We start from the raw sequence: 14,289 nt of genomic DNA, 5'->3' as shown, positions 1-14,289 counted from the left end.
TAAGTTACTCATATTCACTTCTGGGGAATATTACCCATTTCTGTTCTGATATATCTTTTCCTCATGTTATTACAACAATAATTTCCATCCCAGTGTGCCAAATGAATATTTTAGGGCCAAATTAAACAAAAGTGTCCTTAATTTTTTTACTCAAAAAATTGCACAAATAGCTGTTTCTACCTGAATGTGGCATTTGCATATGCAAATGTAATAATGGAATGCAAAGGCCTGTTCTACACTTAAAAAATTTGACTTGCATAGCAAGGTTGATTAGGGATGTGACTTTTTACTAATACTGTTATGCCTGTAAAAGATGCAGTTATACTGATATAAGGCACTTTATGAGGCACTGGTATAAGGCACTTGTAGTTTATATTTCATTGTCAGACTGGAATAAGTTATACACCTCTATGAGCACATTTATACCAGTATAACTGCATTGACGCTGGGGAAGGGAGGAATTGCTGCTCTAACTATGCTGGCATAGCTAAAGAGATAAAATTGTATAGTGTAGACAAGGACATAGTGTGCATCCCTTTGCAAACTCAGAATTGTGTGCCTCTTTGAAGCTGAGCAAAAACTTGACCATCAGAGTGCAAAGCCATTCCTTTTTCATGAAAACTTGTGCCTAAATTATTTCTATGGTATTAATATGCATGTTGTTGATTCCATGTGTAATTTCTCTAGACTGGGACTATGCAGAATATATCACAGCTTTAGAATATGGATGTTGAAAACTGTGACCAATAACAGTAAAAAAAAAAAAAAAAATCCTTAAACTGAGTCAGTCAATCTCATGATTTTGGATTAAAGTCGCAGAAGTAAAAAGACATAATAAAATTTTGTATTGACTAATATGTAGCTAAATGTCTAATTACAACATTTTTCTTTCCTTCTCTCATTTTAGGCATCAGAAGTCTCTCGGAATAGAGGCGTTTCTCTGTTGACCAGACCAGGCAACAGCCTAGTAACAGCAATTCGAAACCAGCACCATCATGAGTCATTACCTCTGGGTAAGTAGGGCCTATTTTTTCTTTCTAGTGGGGCTCCTTGGGTTTAAGACCATTCAACAGTCCTATCCCTTATCTAGCTCTCTACCAACTCTTCCTTAATGAGGAGCCAGGGAATATTATATTGATGGTGATCATATTGTATTACTGTGTGCTTTATTCTGTATGCTGTATTATCACGATTTGATGAGTAATTTTCAGTAGCACAGTTGTCATCATCTCCAAAAGTGTCACTTGTTGCTAGAGTAAAGAAAAGCCTGTGTGGTCTTTATCTATTCCAGCTTACAATGACAAGATTGTTGCATTTCTACGCCAACCAAACATTTTTGAGATGCTGCAGGAGCGTCAGCCAAGCTTGGCCAGGAACCATGCACTCAGGTATTGATCTGTTTCAAGTTACTGTAAACAGTCTCTTTAATCCTGTCCCCTATTGGCTTTGGAGCCAGCAGATAGGGTGTTCCATGGGGCCTGGAAAGAAAGAAATCCTCTCCCTTTAGGCCACAGGGTCATTGTTATACCACTCTATGGCCATTGCTGCAGCCAGGAAGTAGGAATTCATGATGCTGGTGCTTCTGCACCACATGCTCTGTAAGGGCACTGGCTGTAGATCTGTATAGCAGTGGATCCACTGGCCTCACTCCCACTTCTCCTTACCTGGCCCTACCATTCAAACTCTGCTACAGGGACATCCAAGGAGCTATCTTGGAGTGTGGAGTCCTTTGCATGGACTTCCCATATTCAATTCTAACCCACAGCAGAGGAGAAGGGAGCAGGATTGACCCCATAATGCTTATAAAATCAACTGTCAAATAACTCTACATTTTGTCATTCACATTAATATAGAGCAATAAGAACAAAAGGTCAGTGGGGAAGTCAGTGGGACCTAGGCTTCAAAGACACTTAGGTGCTTTGAAAATTTCACCTTTTCTGTGCACAGTATAAATGTGTAGACCTAGGTCCTTCACTATGGATGAGGAGCGTACAGTACAGCTCAGCATTTCCCCAATCTTGAATCTGCTCTTACTATGATGGTCCCCATCGTAAACTACCAACATATCAGATAGCAGCTGCCAGTGGTTCCCAGGAGCCCAGAACAGCCCCTGAGATCAGTGGGACACAGGGAAGTCCAGCCACTCCCCCTTTGCATGAATCACATCTCCAAAGAGTATGGGATCCTCTAAGGGTATGTCTAGACTGCAATTAAAAACCCATGGCTGGACCATGCCAGTTGACTTGGGCTTGCGGGGCTCAGGCTGTGGGGCTGTTTCAGTGCAGTGTAGACTTCTTAGCTAGGGCTGCAGCCTGAGGTCTAGGATCCTCTGATCTCACAGCGTCCTAGAGCCTGCAGGAGTCCCCAGTCCTGAGGTGAACCTGTTACCCCAAACAATGGATTTTGGGATGTCCCTATAATAATCTGCCTATCAGCCCCATAGTCTGTTCTTCACAAGGTATGAATTTCCGGGGTTGTTAAGGAAACACTAAAGGACATGGATATAACCTTCCGATAAAGTGATTGACACAGGCAGTATATCTTCCAAAACAAAGGGTCTTTTTATTCAAGTAACTAAAAATCCCTAATATAGTCTATCTAAAAATTCTAAATAAGACACAATCCCTTATTGTGAATTAAAAGAGCATTCAAACCAAAATAGCATACAGTTTAAATGATTCTAAGAGAAGCGCTTTGCTACAAATTGCCAGTTTGTAACAAATTTCTGACCGCAGTTTTTAAATTATACTTTAAGTTTTACGTAAGTAAAATACAATTAAAACATACACACACTTCAAGCATACACATATTAAGTACTATGCTACACTAGAAATTATATTTAAAAACTGGCAGGCTTACTTTGTAAATTCTTTGGTATTCTTCTTTAGTCACTATTGCTGCTCAGCTCTGCTACTGTTGCAGTTTATTCTCAGTCAACTCCTGTGATGGGTTGTCACCCTTGGGGTGCAGTCTGCGAGCCGTGGGAACCTCTGTGGGCTCTAAAACCCACAAGCTGGGCAGGCCTCTTTCACACTGCTTTGTTGGAGATTCAGGCAGCCTCACCAGAACCTGTTATCACCCAACATGACAGCAGGTGGCTGACGGCAGGTCCCACTGAGTTACCTGAGTGCTTTACCTAAGCCACTCAAGGACATACAGCCAATTTCTCAGCTCCCCCACTTTGCACCCCTGCTGGAATATAAACCCAGAATTATGCCATTTTACACTGCACGGGGATCTGTACAATGTAAGCTCATTAATATAGTTTTATTTCCCCTCGATGTATGAAAGATATGCACAACAAGCTTGTGTTAACCAAGCTGAGACTTTCTCCCCAACACTTCACTCAAAATACACTGATTAAGATAAAGCATAAAGCAAGTTTATTAACTACAGAAAGATAGATTTTAAGTGATTATATGTGATAGCAAACAGATCAAAGCAGATTACCTCGCAAATAAACAAAAATGAAAACTACCCTAATATACTCATTAGGACTTGAATTAGCAATTTCTCTCCCTGACTGATGATACAAGCAGTCCGCCAAGTTTCCATACACAGGCTAGAAATCCCTTTAGCCTGGGACCAGCACTTCCTCCAGTTCAATCTTTGCTCATCAGATGTTTCCAGGAGTTCTCATTGGTGGGGAGAGGGCCCCAAGATGATGTTACTCCCTGCCTTATATAGCTTTTCCATATGTCGGGAAGCCTTTGTTCCAAACTCAGTTCCCAGTCCAGTTTGTGGAAAAATACAGGTACCAAAATGGAGTTATGTGGTCTGGTCACATGCCCTTGCATGCCTTGCTGAGTCATAGAAGCCATTACTTACAGGCTGGCTGAAACATTTCCAGGAAGGCTCACCAAGTGGGGGATAAGCTTCTCCTAAGGCCTGTTTCCCCTAGTGGCCCATTTGCCTGAATAGACCCTTCACAACTAGCTGCCTAGACAGCAAGCATTTTGCCTAGTGGGTGTCACCCACTTGTAACTACATTTGAAATACAGATACATAGTCAATATTCATAACTTCAGATACAAAAATGATACATGCATATGAATAGGATAATCATATTAAGCCAGGGGTTCGCAACCTTTCAGAATGGTGTGCAGAGTCTTCATTTATTCACTTTAATTTAAGGTTTCACGTGCCGGTAATACATTTTAATGTTTTTAGAAGATCTCTCTCCCTATAAAAGTCTATATGTTGTATAATTAAACTATTGTTGTATTATAAATTAAACAAGGTTTTCAAAATGTTTAAGAGGCTTCATTTAAAATTAAAATGTTTATCTTTTGCCTCCGGACCTCTCAGCCCGCTGCTGTTCTGGGGTTCTGTTCACCTAGGCCAGCAGCGGGCTTAGTGGGGCCTGTGGCTGGGACCCTGGCTGGCAAGGGGCCGGCAGCCAGAACCCCAGACCGGCAGTGGGCTGTGCGGGGCCGGCGGCTGGGACCTCAGATTGGCAGTGGGCTGAGCGCCTCAGCCCCATGCCACTCAGCCCGCTGCCAGTCTGGGGTTCAGTCCGTTGACTCCTGCCAGCTGGGATTCCGGCTGCTGGACCCACTCAGCCTGCTGCCGGTCTCGGGTCCCAGCCCTGCTCACATACAGTGGGTGCCTACCTTCTCCCTGGTTCTGGCCCATTCTCTTCCTGTCTCTCTGCACTGAGTTGAGGGTGGGAGTGCACTGAGCACAGGCTGGGGGTGAAAGAGCAGGCTGGGGGTTGGGGTGTAGAGTCTGGCTTGGAGCTAGAATGTGAGAGGGTGCTCAGGGTTGGGGCAGGAGGTTTGGGTGTGGAGACCTTACCTGGGCAGTTCCCATTTGGTGGGAGGGGTGCAGGTGGGAATGTGGGGGGAGGGGGATGCAGGAGCTCCCGTTTGGTGCTCAGGGAGGAGGGTGGATATGTGGGGGGTGCAAGAGTCAGGATGTGGGGGGTGCATGCGGTGTGGGGGGCTGAGTATGTGGGGGGTGCCAGAGTCAGGGCTGGGGTCATGGGGGGGGTGAAGGAGTCAAGCAGAGGTCTGGGTGTGCGTGAGAGGGGTACAGGGCTCAGGGCAGGGGCCTGGGGGTGTGCGGGGCTGCAGGACTCAGGGCAGAGGGCTGGGTGTGTGTGAGGGGGGTCAGGGCAGAGGGCTGGGGGTGTGGGCTGAAATCGTGGGGTGCTCACAGCAGGGGACTGGAGGGGGTATGCCCCACTTCCACCACCCCCCTTCTCCAAGGCCCTGCCCCCGCTTCTTCTCTGCCTCCACCGGGAGCAGCAAGCACACTGACCCCGCTCCTCCCCCACACCCTCGCAAGGGCCAACAGCTGATCGGCCGGCAGGGGGGGACAGAGAGGAGGAGGAGGGGCAGGAACCCAGCACACTGCGGGAGGGGAGCCAGCAGGACCAAGCTTCTGCCCCCTGCGCCTGCGGGAGGGGGCGGAGAAGAGCGGGCCCAGCCGGGCCGGGCCAGGCCGGGCTGGGCAGGGCAGGATTTTTAATGGCACGCTGCTGCTGCCCCAGCAGGCAGCCACGTGCCATTAAAAATGGGCTCACGTGCCGTCTTTGGCACGTGTGCCATAGGTTGCCGACCCCTGTTTTAAGCAAATCATAACTACTCCAATGTCACTTCACAAGACATATCTTGAACCAGGTGCATCATAATTACATTATAATCATATCAAAATCATACTCCTATGAAGAATCTGAGGTGCAGTGTCACAGCTCCCTTCCTCTGTTCACAGCTCACTCCCAGCAGCTTCTCTGTCCTTCATGCATTAGTTATTTTGTTTCAGTGTTGCCGATATTGTGGCTGCTGCTGAAGCTACCGTCTGTGCTGTTGTAAGTGCTTTTCTTCATGAGAGCTCTCCTCAGAACTCTGTCTTCCAGCAGCTCTTCTTCCTGATTTCCATTCTCTTCATCCAACTTCTCCTGATTACTGCCTTCCTCCTGACTGACCAACTGCCTGCCGGCACTGCTTTTTTGTATTGTTCTAACACACATTACCTCATCTTCAGCTACCAGAAGAAACAGCCCCAAGCTGGCCCAGGTTAGTTCTTCCATCTCTTTCATTCAGCACATGCTCACTGTTGCTGTTTACCTCAGAGTTATGATTCTGCCAACCCCAACACCTGCTTGACTCTTTGCCAGGGTGCCGTCTTAGCTCTCCTGGATTCTCTGCCAATTAACTGAACTTTCACCCTGTCTCAATATTGAGCATGCTCGGGGTCTGCAGCATCCATCTGAGGACGGAGTGACTCCTTCTTATTCAGAATAGAGATCAGGTGGACAAAGTGGAGGGTGGAGAAATTCTGAACAAACATTTCATGGCCAGTTACTCTGGATGTAGAACCACAATCCACCGACTGTGAAGAGCCCAGGAAGATCTGGGCCACATACCATCCCTGCACACTGTGGCAAGGTACCTTCTTGGTCTCACAGCCTCAGTTGTTTTTAGCCTTGGTGAGACGGGCTTGGGTAAAACAGTCCTTCTTGGCTGCACAGGGGCAGTCCATTCCTTCTCTCAGCCAGTCTTTTGGGCTACATTTCTCTCTAAGCAGAGTGAATGTAGCTTCCCCTCCTGGTGAGGCTTGCTGTCTTGCTGCTCCTACCCTACTGGCAGCTTGACTCTGACTCTGACTCCTACTCTCTCTCTCTCTTTCTCTCCTCCCAATAGGGGAGGGTTTAAAAAAGGTCTCAGGCAGCCCTTAGTTGGAATCAGCTGATTCTAATTGACCTCAGGTAACTCCCTCTCAGTGGATCCTAATTGATCTCTGGTAACCCCTTCTCAGCTGAACCGGATTGACCTGGAGTCACCCCTCCCCAGTTGATAGGGAGGAGGGCCTTTTAACCTTCTGGGACTGTTTTCTTACCCCCCACCCCTTGCAGCTGTCTGTCCTGAGTTTATCACAACACCAAAAGATGCATTTACCATCTAAGAATGAACTTAAATGAGCTAGAGAATGAGCAGCACCAAAAAGGCATTTAGTGCCTCTTCGCTTCAGTCTTTACTAAAAGAGTTAATTTTATCAGATACTGAACGCAGTTAATATTGACAACAAGAGAGAAAAAACCAAGCCACGATAAGGAAAGAATAGTTAAAATAATATTTAGATAAGTTAGATATATTCAAGCCAGCAGGGCTTGATGAAGTTCCCTCTAGGGTTCTTAAGGAAGTAGCTGAAGTAATCTTGGAACCATTAGCAATTGTCTCTGAGAACTCATGGAGAATGGGGTGACTCCTGGATGGGGGCACTAAGCGGGGAAACACAGTTGTGCATGGGGAGCCATAATTTGTACTTCAGCAATCATTGAATATATTTGTAATTTCGTGGGTGCTTTATTCATTAAAAACACAAAACTATTGCAAAACTTTTTCATGTTCATATTCATCACATATCATTCCTTTTGCTTCTCTAAAGAAACAGAAGAGTGTTTTCTCTATACTCTAATTCACTTCTTTTCCTTGTTCTTTTTTATAGTTTACCTGTTGGCCTCCTCGTTTCATGTTCTACATTTCAGTTTCTCTAAAAAAATAGTCAAATCCTTGTTAACAGGATGTAAAAAATGAAGAGGTGCCCGAGTTACAATGGTCACCACTGAAGAGTCAGCATTTGCTAATGGAGTCCATATAGTTATAGTTATTTTCCACAGGTACCCAAGTATAGGGAAGAACTGTGGTATCTGTGGACACACATTTACAACTCAATGGCCACTATATTTATGCCTCAATGGCAAAAACTCTATAGATCAGATATCTCTGCTTACAATGACCATCTTATTCTTCAGGGGTCTTGGGTGAAATACTGGCTCCACTGAGGACAATGGCAATTTCCCATTGACTTCAGTGGCACCAGAATTTCACCCCTTAACTCTAATAGTAGTGCCATGGCTAGAGAAGCCCTATATTTTACAGAAACATAGGAACATTATTTACTAAATTGCACTCCCGTCTTCACTTCTTTTCTCTGAGAACTTAATAATGTGTTTAAAATTCTTTCCAAAGTAATTAAACCATTTGATACCATTTCACCTGTTCCTTTCATCTTATATAAAAGTGGTGAAATGAAAAAGAAACAGAATGATAATCTTTTGGGGCTAGATCCTCATTTGGTGTAAATCAGCTTCTATCCATTGACTTTTATGGAGTGATGCAATTTATACTAGTTGAGGATCTGGCCCAAGGATTCAATAAATGCCACACTGTGACCAGCATAACAAAACAGAGAACATCCATGTTTTCCCATTGAGATTTCTCTCTGAGAATTTTGCTGGCCTTGCTGACTGATCATTTACCTAAGAAGATCAGACAAAGAGTTCTTTGGGTGTAAAGGATTAGAAATGCCTCCAGGAGGAATGAAATGCTAATAGATTGAGGGAGAGAATGAAAAATGCCTCCAGTATTTAAGATGTACATTTTTGTAATTGAGAATTTTTATCATCGCCATCAAATTATTATAGACTTTTTTCACTTCTGTAATTTGAGTTCTTATCCCTTAGAGAACAGGAAATGCTTTTATCTCTTTTTCAGCAGAGAACAAAATTGACTAATGATGGGGACTAGACAGCTTTGCGGATATGTAATGAGATTTGTAACAGGATACTGAGCCTTTCACCTCTAGGTCACTGCTTTGTTTCCACCTTTGGTCAGTAGTGGCCCAAAGCTACTATCTGATGGCTGTTCATCAACTTTTGTGGAATGGGCTTGTGGATCTTAGACAAGTTCCCAGCAGACAAGTGTTCATTTCATACAGGGCTAGATCCTGCAAGGCACCTAGCATTCTGGCTCCAGTGCAGCAAAGTAGTCAAACACATGTATAGCTGTGGGCACGAGTAGTCCCGTTTGACTTAATATTGGAATAAATGATGTCCCACTGGACCATTCACATGCTTAAAGATTGCTCGATCAGATTGCTTGACAGAATCCTTTGCACATTGCAGGACTGAGCCTCAAACAACCACCCCTATTGGCACTAATTTACACCCACGTTTGTATTCCCAGCAGAGACCCCGGGGATTAAATGGTCATGAAGAATGATTTATTCTTTTTCTCCTTGAAGTAGTCCTTTTATATTTGCCTTGAGGCATAAGAATGGCCCTACTGGGTCAGACCAAAGGTCCATCTAGCCCAGTATCCTGTCTTCCAACAGTGGCCAATGCCAGGTGCCCCCCGAGGGAATTAACAGAAAAGGTAATCATCAAGTGATCCATTCTTTGTCGCCCATTCCCAGCTTCTGGCAAATAGAGCCTAGGGACACCATCCCTGCCCATCATGGTTAATAGCCATTGATGGACCTATCCTCCATGAATTTATCTAGTTTTTTTTAACCCTGTTATAGTTTTGGCCTTTACAACATCTTCTGTTGTAGGAGTTCCACAGGTTGACTGCGTTCTGTGAAGAAATACTTCCTTTTGTTTGTTTTAAACCTGCTGCCTATTAATTTCATTAGTTGACCCCTGGTTCTCGTGTTATGAGAAGGAGTAAATAAAAACTTCCGTATTTACTTTCTCCACACCAGTCATGATTTTATAGACCTCTATCATGTCCCCCATTAGTCGTCTCTTTTCCAAGCTGAAAAGTCCTAGTCTTATTAATCTTTCCTCATATGGCAGCCGCTCCATACCCCTAATAATTTTTGCTGCCCTTTTCTGAGCCTTTTCCATTTCCAATATATCTTTTTTGAGATTGGACAACCACATTTGCACACAGTATTCAAGATGTAGGTGTACCATAGATTTATATAGAGGCAATATGATATTTTCTGTCGTATTATCTATCCCTTTCTTAATGATTCCCAATGTTATGTTCGCTTTTTTGATTGCGGCTGCACATTGAGTGGATGTTTTCAAAGAACTATCCACAATGACTCTTTCTTGAGTGGTAACAGCTAATTTAGACCCCATCATTTTATATGTATAGTTGGGATTGTGTTTTCCAATGTACATTACTTTGCATTTATCAACATTGAATTTCATCTGCCATTTTGTTTCCCAGTCACCCAGTTTTGAGAGATCCTTTTGTAGCTTTTTGCAGTCTGCCTGGGACTTAACTATCTTGAGTAGTTTTGTATCATCTGCAAATTTTGCCACCTCACTGCTTACCCCTTTTTCCAGAGGCACATTGGTAGTCCCATTTGATGATGGTTACAATACTGCTGCCATGCTCATTGGGTATGGCTCTGATCTTACACACAGCAGTTTTACATTGATTGACTTCCACAGAATTATTCTTTATTTATAACAGTGTCAGTAAGATCAGACCCAGGCTCATTCTGTTTCTAGATAGGACTTCAGTCCCCAGGACGATCAATCAAGCAACTTCAGTGAACAGTAAATTCATATGTAGGAATTATTTTAATTTTAAAATAAATAATTGTCCTACAAGTTTTATCATAGACCAACCTGGGACTGAAACGTGTAAAGGATAGGGCGTTACATACAACTCTGTTAAGAAAATGTTGTATATTAGGTATAGCCTCCACAGAGGCGAACTTTCATCTATCAATTTTGTCAACTGCAGTGTTACACATAAGTTCTAGGAATAGGGAAATCATCTTGCTCTCTAAAATGTGACTCTTGCTTTGGGAACAGATTGCTAGTATGATTTAAAGAATGTTGTTTTATAGATTGTTCAGATTTGAAAAATGTGTCAAGCAATAGGGATATTTATTTGCTATCTTAATGAGAAAAGCAAAAAGAAACTAGAGAAGCAGTGAGGAAAAAATAATCCATCCCTATCTTATGGTTTGACAATGATGTGATTTCTTTTCCCCCTCTTGTCATAAATTTTCCAGGGAGAAGATCCATTACATTCGGACAGAGGGTACACATGGGCTTGAAAAGTTGTCCTGTGATGCAGATTTAGTAATTCTACTGAGGTAATCAGTTTGAACAAAAACAGAATTTTGTCACTCATGGTACACAAGAAGCTGGCTAGCTGTCTCCACCCTATTTTTTTGACATATTTTAGGTGATTGACAGAATTTGTTAAATCGAGGCTGATCTCTGCTAGGGCCCTATCGTGATTACACAGGGATTCATTTGTCCTGATAGCTAGTTGGCTTTCATAATAATTCAACCACAATATATGTGTCAAATCATACTTTCCAGAAACTAGTCCCCACTGGTGCAACGAAGTTTACCCTTTGATTACACTGAACTGTAAGGTTTTGGCTTTAAGGATTAGATTAGAAACGACATTTTAAATTTTCCTGTGGCATTTTGAAATGCAGAAATGTGGTTCCCACCTTTCTGAATAACAATCAGATGCAGATTATAGGAATGTCAGTTATGCCACTGGCAGTGCTATCCAGGAGGCTATCTCACATTAAGGAAGAGCTGAGCTACAGTGAAGTGAACGACCATTACTATGTAATGGAGGCAATGGTTTAGTAATGTAGGCAGGGTCTTAGCATCTTTTGGAGCTCCAACGAAATTAGCGCTTTAGAGCCTAGGATAATTTGATTTATGTGGCTCAACACAATGAAGGATTACATTTCTGTTTTGCCCTGTGTTTACACTAAAACACATGGCACCCTAGTTGATTTTGATTGGAGTTACACAGCCCACTCTATCTAATGCAAGAAGTATACGACTTGCTCCCACTACCTATATCTTGATGCAGATAGATGATCAGAGAGCCATGCAGTGGCTATAGCAAAATATATGACCAAGACAAATCATAGTCAAAAGGGAAACAATTTGTGTATCAATATGTATCCCCTGTTCTTGCTTTTGACCACTGGATGTTGTTGCTTTTACCATTGCCTCAAACCTTGGCTCATCCATCCAATATGGCACTGTCTTGGCACGAAAATGTCTAATGGAACTCACTTTGTTACTCTAAAATGAAGACTTTGCTTCTTGAGGCCGTGCCTGATTGGGCAGATCGCTGTTTTATGCATCTGTAGCTACTGATCATTATGTTGTAAATAATGATCGAATGAAGGGCTGCACAAACAGATCCTTATAACAGAATTCTGCTGTACTGAACTCTTGTGCTTCTTCCTGTGTAATGAGCATAAACAGGGCCTGTCTCTATCATTTTTCCTTGCAGTCTCTTTGAAGAGGATATTATGTCCTACATACCCCTGCAGGCTGCCTTCCACCCTGGCTACAGCTTCTCTCCTCGCTGTTCACCCTGCTCCTCACCTCAGAACTCTCCAGGTAAATGGAGGGAAAACAACACAAGTTCTTGTGTTTGTTGTGCTTCTCCATCTGATAATCAGAGGGTAGGTCTCAGCTGGTGTAAATTGTTGTATCTCATTGACCTCAAAGGAGCTGTGACAGTTTACACCAGTTAAGAATTGGCCTCAGACAATTTTTCTGCTGGAGCATTTGGTTAATACACAGAATGCTGTCACTTTTATTTGTCTCATGGGACACTGATGTTAGCAGCATGGTGGGAATCAGAGATTGTCCAAGGAGAAGAAAATATAGTCCCGGCTTCCAAATGGTTAGGGGAGGTTAGACTCAGAAGGGGATTCTGTGTTCTGAGTCTAATCTATTGACATGTAAGTACATTCTTGAATATGGATATTAAATGGCAAAAGCAAAGTGCAAATTACATATGTATGACAAAGCTTTCAGAACTCCAGTAAACAGCTGTAGGCCAAACTTAATATTCAACCAGACAGTGTTTCCAAGACTACTGCTTCTCCCAAGATTCATAGATTTTTAAGGCCTGGAAGGACCATTAGATCATCTAGTCTGACCTCCTGTATGTCACAGGCCAGATAATTTCACCCAGTTACCCTGTACTGAGCCCAATAACTTATGTTTGACTAAAGCATGTTTTCCAGAAAGGTATCCATTTGTAGAAGATTGTTTCCAAGTGCTGTGTATCTCTGAAATAGTGTCTATGCTACGGAAATTGAGCAGCAGGTGGCTCCCTTTAGCTAAAACACCCAACCCTAATTCAGAAGGAGACTAAATTTCTCTGCACCTCCACCATGCAACTGGTTTGGTGGTCATTTTGAGTGACATCCCAGGAATATGATCTTAAATCAGTTTGGCTATTTTCAAAGCCACCTGAGCTATTTGGACACCCAGTTCCTATTAAAGTTAATGGGAATTGGGTGCCAAGTCCCCTGATGACTTTACAAATATCAGTCTTAATATTTTTGTGGAGAAACACTGAGGTCTTGGCTACACAGGGGAGATCTTTGAAAAATGTCCTATTGTTACCACTGGATTTGCTGAGTTCAAGCAGGGATAAACTTCAATGCAAATTGTGCCTTTTAATGTCCTCAGCAGGGATTTGAACCTGTACTGACTACTGATGTAATAAGGGCAGATCTCCAGTTTGCATGAGAGTTAAACCAATATCCTCACTCATCGGTGTGTTGAGAGACATGCAGTGGCTTTTAACCTTTTTTGTGGAAAGATGGTAATATGACAAATATGACTGATTTGAGTGAATGTACTATTTGTTCATCTGTACTACCAGTTGCAGCAACCCAAAATAACCAGTAATTACTCCTGTTGTGTGTTGTAAAAAATATTCTGACAGAACAAGAGAAGCGTCACCAGGGATTCTTCTTGAATGCTGTATAAATGTACCTTTCTGTTTTAACATCTGAGTCAAATAGTAATGTCTTTCTGTTGCGACAAATGAGTCTTCACAGATACTTTGTTCTTCAACTAAATGTAAAATTGTTTCCTTCTTCTGGAGGCTTTTCTGCCAAATTTCTCCTAAAAGGAATTGTTTTCATTGTCTCCTCTAAAGAGATAGGGAAATGAGATTTCATGGATCCCATTCTCTAAAACTGATTGCTGTGGTGCTCATTTACACAACAGAACTAATCAGCTGCTTTCAGAATTTAGACTTCAAAACAAAACAGGCCCCGAATTGCTGAAAATCTACTGTTAATGTGAAAATGTAAGACTTCTTGCTGACAGAAATCCTCTCTTGTGCCACGAAGGTTTTTGTGTTTATAGCTGAATGTCTTTAATAAACAGAAAAACCCAATTTCCAGCCAGGCCTGGGCCCCCTAGAAGTTCTAAATAGAAGTGCTGCTTTGGATCCAAAGGTTTAATCCTGCCAGATAATGAGATCTCCTGGAAGATGGTGAGGAGAGAGATTTTCAAGAGTACATAGACACCTAACTCCCATTGGCTTTCCATTCAAGCCAATGAGAGTTGAAGGCTCAGGAAGCACAAAGGGACCACAACCATCATCCTGGTAAGATGATGCAGCTGTCCAGAAGTGTTGGGAACCACTGAATTATATAACTGATGGCTACATTAATGTCAAATTGAACATGAAAATAATGAGCACTCCGAAATTCTACATGTACCAATAAAAGTTGATATATTTT

At 42.7% G+C, this 14,289-nt stretch overlaps 1 protein-coding gene across 7 annotated transcripts in view; it reads left to right on the top strand.

The window, feature by feature from the left end:
- The window catches only part of HECW1 (HECT, C2 and WW domain containing E3 ubiquitin protein ligase 1), a 359,505-nt gene that overhangs the window by 287,396 nt on the left and 57,820 nt on the right, over positions 1-14,289 (top strand). For all 7 annotated transcript variants that reach the window (XM_048839115.2, XM_048839117.2, XM_048839116.2 and 4 more), the window contains 4 exons: positions 908-1,013; positions 1,292-1,388; positions 10,765-10,848; positions 12,027-12,136. In XM_048839115.2, the coding sequence (XP_048695072.2) occupies positions 908-1,013; positions 1,292-1,388; positions 10,765-10,848; positions 12,027-12,136 (397 nt within the window). The remainder of the gene's footprint in view (positions 1-907; positions 1,014-1,291; positions 1,389-10,764; positions 10,849-12,026; positions 12,137-14,289) is intronic.

This window comes from Caretta caretta, chromosome 2 (genome assembly GCF_965140235.1).
Source record: "Caretta caretta isolate rCarCar2 chromosome 2, rCarCar1.hap1, whole genome shotgun sequence".
NCBI lineage: Eukaryota > Metazoa > Chordata > Testudines > Cheloniidae > Caretta > Caretta caretta.
The sequence above is the reverse complement of the archived record's forward strand: the minus strand, read 5'-3'. Positions and strand labels throughout refer to the sequence as shown.